This window comes from Solanum tuberosum, unplaced genomic scaffold (assembly GCF_000226075.1).
Source record: "Solanum tuberosum cultivar DM 1-3 516 R44 unplaced genomic scaffold, SolTub_3.0 scf00249, whole genome shotgun sequence".
In the NCBI taxonomy this organism is placed as follows: Eukaryota; Viridiplantae; Streptophyta; class Magnoliopsida; order Solanales; family Solanaceae; genus Solanum; species Solanum tuberosum.
Genome location: NW_006239187.1, coordinates 318,522 through 325,394, shown reverse-complemented (window position 1 = coordinate 325,394; position 6,873 = coordinate 318,522). Strand labels below are relative to the sequence as shown.

The 6,873-nt window shown below is 36.6% G+C and overlaps 1 protein-coding gene across 1 annotated transcript; it reads left to right on the top strand.

The window, feature by feature from the left end:
- Positions 1–1,174: 1,174 nt before the first annotated feature.
- LOC102599093 (pentatricopeptide repeat-containing protein At2g39620) lies at positions 1,175–5,917 on the top strand. The gene is made up of 2 exons (XM_006357962.2): positions 1,175–4,494; positions 5,154–5,917. Exon 1 carries the CDS (start codon positions 1,257–1,259, stop codon positions 3,819–3,821), a length of 2,565 nt encoding a protein of 854 aa, XP_006358024.2. The 5' UTR covers positions 1,175–1,256; the 3' UTR covers positions 3,822–4,494; positions 5,154–5,917.
- The last annotated feature ends 956 nt before the right edge of the window (positions 5,918–6,873 follow it).

Below are 6,873 nucleotides of genomic sequence, written 5' to 3'. Positions count from 1 at the left end.
CCCCTGCCCCCCCCCCCCCCGGCCATTTCAATTATTCGGGTTTTGATTATTTTTGTTAATAGTGCTCACCGAATACCATACCAAACAACTTTTGTTTGGTTCAATATTCTGCGAATAATATACACCATGACACCGAATATATCACGTCAGTTCATCCATGACCAGTGAAAAATGAAACCATCTAAAGCTCGATCCCTAATGCAACCCTATCATGGCCAAACAAAAATTTATAGTAGATAAGTTTTCTAAAACTATTCCCGAAATTTATGATTAAACGTTAGCTAAACTTTTGAACTTTCCCCAATTTTGAATGGAAACCCTAACCCTAGATTTCATTTTTTTCTATTAGATCTTCATGTTGTGCACTTCTTCAATTTCATTTGTCTTTTCTTTTCCAGTGGGTGAGCGATCAAATCCCCTTATAATCTATGCCTGATCGTTGAGTTTAGTTGATTTGAAGACGGGTAGGTGAGTTGGTGGCCCTAACTATTTATGGTTTGCATGAATTTGAAATGTATTGATGTTTTACTGATTTAGAATTATAGTACAAAATTGGGTTTGGCGAGAAAAAATATGAAAGAAGGAACCGATAATCTTTTTAGCAGTTTATAGATTGTATAGATACTTGTTCAAGGAATGGGGAGCTCAGAATTGGAAGGAGGAATGTTGGAATGCGATATTGGAAGTATTGTTTCTAAGGGAAAGGATGAAATGAGGGGGAAAAGAGTAAAATTAGGAATTTAATTCATCTATGTGGCAGTGGGGTGTGTTTGGCGTGCATATGTGGCGTTCATGTGACATTTAACACACACATGGATACTTTCGTTAATTGAAAGAGTAGGTGTGGCCCAATAGTTTGACGGAAAGGGTATTTTTGAGCCGAAATATAGTTTAAGGTATATTTAAGTTATTTCGGATAGTTTAAAGATAGTTTTGACCTTTTTTCAAAATTCAAGTAAAACCAAATATTATATTTAAATTAATAATGTCATACAAGATTAATAGTTAACAACTATGTGTAACAAATGCAACATTAACATATTTAGTATAATTTCGTTAGTGAAGTCAAGACCATATCGAATCAAACAATATATTGAGTATAGTCTTATCAATGAAATCTACTTAGAATAGAGAGGTTTTTTTTGAGTGAACATAGTACAGAGTAAAAGAGAATTTTTCTAAGCAAAATTGCAAGAAAATGGATTCTTGAAATGGAAAAGGTTCCGTTCAGTCACAGTTAAACGTCTCAACTACGAATGAACTCACTTCTCTGCCACCAGCGGCTTCTCTCTTCCTGCAAAGACCTCACCTTTCTTCTCCAAATTCATGCTCGTATAATCACCTCAGGCTTTATTTTCAACATTTCCACCACAACCCATCTCATAAATTTATACTCTTCCTTCAAAAAATGCGATTTTTCTCGCACCCTTTTCTATTCTACACCAAGTCCACCTGTAATTTTGTGGAATTCAATGATCAGAGCTTATATCAGAACAAATCAGCATCAAGAAGCTCTGAAAATGTACAGTTCAATGTTGGAAGAAAAGGATATTCACCCGGATAAGTATACATTCACTTTTGTGCTGAAAGCTTGCACTGGAATATCTGATTTTGAAAAGGGTATCAAGATTCATGAAGAGATAGTGAATAGGAATCTTGAAAATGATGTCTTTATTGGGACTGGGATTATTGATATGTATAGTAAAATGGGTGATTTGGAGAGTGCAAGGAAGGTGTTTGATAAAATACCTGACAAGGATGTTGTAGTTTGGAATGCAATGATTTCTGGGGTTGCACAGAGTGAAGAGCCGGTTAAGGCTGTTGATCTTTTCAAGCAGATGCAATTTGTTTGTCGAACTAAACCTAGTTCGGTGACGTTATTGAATTTGCTTCCTGCAGTTTGTAAATTAATGGATATGAGGGTGTGTACATGTATACATGGTTATGTGTATAGGAGAGTGTTTCCAGTTTCGGTTTATAATGCGTTGATCGATACGTACTCCAAATGTAATTATTCTAATGTTGCTCGTCGAGTTTTTGATGAGTTGAGGGGGAAAGATGATGTTTCATGGGGTACAATGATGGCAGGTTATGCATATAATGGGAACTTTTATGAAGTTTTGGAATTGTTTGATTGCATGAAGAGGATGGGCTTGAAGATGAGCAAAGTAGCAGCTGTAAGTGCATTGCTTGGTGCTGGTGAAATGGGCGATTTAGAGAGAGGGATAGAAATTCATGAATGCTCAATTCAAGAAATGATTGATTCTGATGTTATGATTGCTACTTCTTTGATGACAATGTATGCAAAGTGTGGAGTGCTAGACAAGGCTAGAGATCTGTTTTGGGGAATTGGGGAAAGAGATTTGGTTGCTTGGTCCGCAGCAATAGCTGCTTTCTCACAATCAGGTTATCCTCAAGAGGCGATCTCTCTGTTTCGAGATATGCAGAATGAGTATTCACAGCCAAGCAATGTTACTCTGGTGAGCGTAATCCCAGCCTGTGCTGAGCTAAGGGAAGTGAAATTAGGAAAGAGTGTCCACTGTCATGCCATCAAAGCGAGTATGGATTCTGATATTTCAACGGGAACTGCCTTGGTTTCCTTGTATGCTAAGTGCAACCTGTTTACTTCTGCACTTTATATTTTCAATAAGATGCCACTAACTGAGGTAGTGACATGGAATGCTCTAATTAACGGGTATGCCCAAATTGGTGACTGCTATAATGCATTAGAAATGTTTTGCCAATTAAGGTTATCTGGATTATACCCAGACCCTGGGACAATGGTTGGTGTACTTCCGGCTTGCGCCTCCCTTGGTGATGTACGCTTAGGGACGTGCCTTCATTGTCAAATTATCAGATACGGGTTTGAGTCAGACTGTCATGTGAAAAATGCTCTAATTGACTTGTATGCCAAATGTGGAAATTTATCTTTGGCTGAGTTCATGTTCAACAAAACCGAGTTCTCTAAGGATGAGGTGTCCTGGAACACAATGATTGCAGGATACATGCATAATGGACTTGCAAAAGAAGCCCTTTCCGCATTCCATTCCATGAAATTTGAATCATTTCAGCCCAATGTGGTCACACTTGTGAGCATCCTGCCTGCGGTGTCACATTTGACATACTTGAGAGAGGGCATGACTATACATGCCTACATAATCAAGGGTGGCTTTCAGTCCCATAAGCTTGTAGGGAATAGTCTTATCGATATGTATGCCAAATGTGGTCAACTTGACCTATCCGAGCGTATATTTGAGGAGATGAAGAACACTGACAGTGTTTCTTGGAATGCTTTACTTACAGCATATTCTATGCATGGGGAAGGTGATTGTGCTCTTTCTGTTTTCTTTCTAATGGAAGAGAGAGACATCGAAGTTGATTCTATATCCTTCCTTAGTGTCTTGTCTTCCTGCAGACATTCAGGCTTGGTTGAAGAAGGTAGGAAAATATTCCACTGCATGCGTGACAAATATCACATCGAACCAGATGTGGAACACTATGCCTGTCTAGTAGACATGTTAGGACGTGCTGGCTTGTTTAATGAAATTATGGATCTACTCAACACAATGCCTATGGAACCAGATGGTGGAGTTTGGGGGGCCTTGTTGGATGCATCTAAAATGCATTCTAATATTGAGATAGCAGAAGTTGCTTTGAAGCATCTTGTCAAAATTGAGCGAGGAAATCCAGCTCATTATGTGGTATTATCAAGTTTATATTCTCAATCTGGTAGGTGGAACGATGCAGTTCATACTAGAGTAAAAATGAATGAAATTGGATTGAGAAAGAATCCAGGCTGTAGTTGGGTTGAGGTGAAGTAGGGGACATTAAATTTTGTGCAAGTGCAATAGAGATGGCCATTGGTATTACTCTTTGTTGACCTGGTCTGACGGTGGCAATCCAACTGGTGAAGAATCTCCATGATTTTACAGGTTACTTACATCTTCAAGGTTGATCTCTAATATCTGCAAAATATGGCAAGCTTCAAGCTCCACTCCTCCACAGCTCCACCTATAAATTGTAGGATCTACAACTGGATCATATGGCTCCTACAGTTGCGGGGAAACAAAACATGCTTCATAAAAATTACTTCCTCCGTCCTATTTTATGTGATGTCTGACTGGGCACGATGTTTAAGAAAACTTGTAGTCTAAAACAAGCCATATCTATTTGTGTGGCTTTAACCTTTAAGTCATCTCACTAAGGGTAAAATGGAAGTTTAAAGTTGATTTGTTTCTAAATATAGAAGGTTTAATTTTTTGGGGACAAATTAAAAAGGGAAGTGTATAGCATGTATTGGGACGGAGGGAGTTTAAGAAAACATGATTCTTAGGTGAAAACGTGAAAAAGGTCTTACATTTCTTCCTGAAGGAGGAACTAGTGCTACAACTGATATTTAATCGTGTGGGACCTTAATGTTTTCAACGTCAGAATGGATCAACACGTGGTTAACTTGCTGAAACATGACCCAAAGCAAAACGAGATCTGCAAATGGTGGGATATACAACATCTCAATTATTTATGTTAGTTTCTGCAACTTCATGTGTGTTCCTTTCTTGCTTTCTCCTTTTGCTTTGTATTTGTCGTGTTTACATGAGTTGATATTTGTCTGTTTGAAGTAAATTTCTTGTGTTTCTACATTGGGGATTCATGTAAATAGCAAGTCTTGTATTTAGTTGGGGGTTTACAAGGGGAGTGGTGTTTGAGTTGTGTCTTTCAAATGAATAGTGAAACATGATGGACACTTATCATTTCAACCTCTTTTTTCAAACTTTTTACTAGCTAGATATCTGCTGTTTCTGAGATAATCTTTTTGTTTCCATAAATTATGTTCATAGGTGATGTTTGATTGCGTCCTTTGAATAATGCATTCTGCCTGTACTTCTATCTATTCTTGCGATCTTCTCATTGATTTGTGGTTCTCCAAAGATGCTTTATATGTTCTATTTTGTTTCTAGCAAAATAGATGTTTACTATCTCCGGTTTTGATGGTTCCTTCAACTGATATTAAGATGCTGTTTTCCGTTGCAGGTTCTTCAAAGCTCCCAACTTTCAATTAAAATACAATTATATCTTACATTTACATGTGATTTCTGGTTGGAAGTTTTGATCTTTTGAACAACCCCATTTTGAGTTTCTCTCTTCAATTGTAGGGACGGGAATCTTTCCCTAATCGTGATGGCGTTGAGGGCTTATGTGAAGCTCCAACTTATAGGCAACATTTTCTGTATTTCCAGCAACAACATAAGTTGGAAAGGAAATACTTTGGGCTGTTTAAAATTCTGAAGTGAATTGGTGCCGAAATACACCCAGTTCTCCACATTTCTTTGCTCAATAAGTGCATAGGAATGTTGGACCAACAAGTTACCCTACTGCAGTTACAGGGTGATGGTCAACAGGAAAAATCTGTGAACCTTGCGGACAAGGTTCTTATCGGTGAAGGAGGTAATGTTATGACCACGTCAGTTGGGGGCCTCCAGTCCGCAGCCAGGTCATTATTCCTTCAAAGCTGAAAATGTACAAGTGAATTAGGAGTAAGGTGATGAGACCAACAATTTTTTGGTTGTCCACCCAGTGCCCGGACAGTATTTTAGTCCGACTAAACTGGGATTCGCACGGTAAAGTCTTACATTGGGTCAAAGCATTTCCTAATTAAGGCGACCCCATATCCCGGGCTCAAACTAGAGACCTCTCTTTAGGAGTACTTTCCATTCCACCACTATCCTCATTTGTAGATGAGACCAACATTAGCTAGAAATAATTTTCTTTGTTCTTTGAGTCATGTGTAATTTCTGAATTCTCCTCTCCTAATTATTTTCTGGTTCTCTCTCCCCATCTAGTGTCCCTCTCTATCAGTGTCTGTATTTTGGGTGTTCCATTGAGTATCCATATCAATTGAGTCTATTTGTATTGACTTCATTTCATCTAATTTGCTTTGCGTTCTTATAAAATGTTTACATGTGTGTGTATCAGATTCTTTAAAAGTAATGTATTTTTCGAGGATTCTTTTTTTGGCAACATGTGTTCACACATTCGTATCACTAAAGGGGTTGTTTGGTAGAGTGTATAGTAAAAATAATGCATGCATTAATTATATGTATTAGTAATCCATTGTTTGGTGCATTTTTTCATGCTATGTATAACTAATGCTTAGTTAATACACTCTATTGTGTATTGAGGAGTGTGTTACTAATACTATGAATTTCTAGGTTTTAGTAATGCAAATGATTTAAAACATGCATTAATATGGTTAAAGACTCAATTATTCCTCAAAAGTACTTTTACATCTTTTCCACCATAATTATGAAGGGTATTTTCGTAAATAAATATTTTTATTGTTCACTTTGGGAGTAAACACTTTTTTATCAAATACAACTTCATTTTTAGAGCTCGAACTTGAAATCTCTAATTAAAAGTGAAAAAATACTTACCATTTCATCACAAAGGCTTTTTAGAATACCAAAATTCCAAATTGTATTACATGTTTTGTAAAAACTACCAACATATAAAATCTTTTTTCCTTGCAAGAAAAAAAAAGAAATAAATGTTGTAAATTCAGTTGAAGAATAATTGCTACACCAAATTAGGTGTAAGAAATCAAACTAGATATATTTAAAAATACACAAAATAACAATTGAATTTAGAGAAAACAGTTGCATTATAAAATTTCAATTGAACAAATTGGACAAGCTCAAGCTAAGCTTAAATTTTTGCTAAACAAAATATAAAGAACATAACTAATACAAAAAATAACAAATTATATATATATTTTCGCCATGCAAATCTCACTCAAATTACGATAACCTAATATATTAACATAGTACATAACAAATCCTATTTGTTTTGTGCCTTCACCATTTGCCCTCCTTTGGC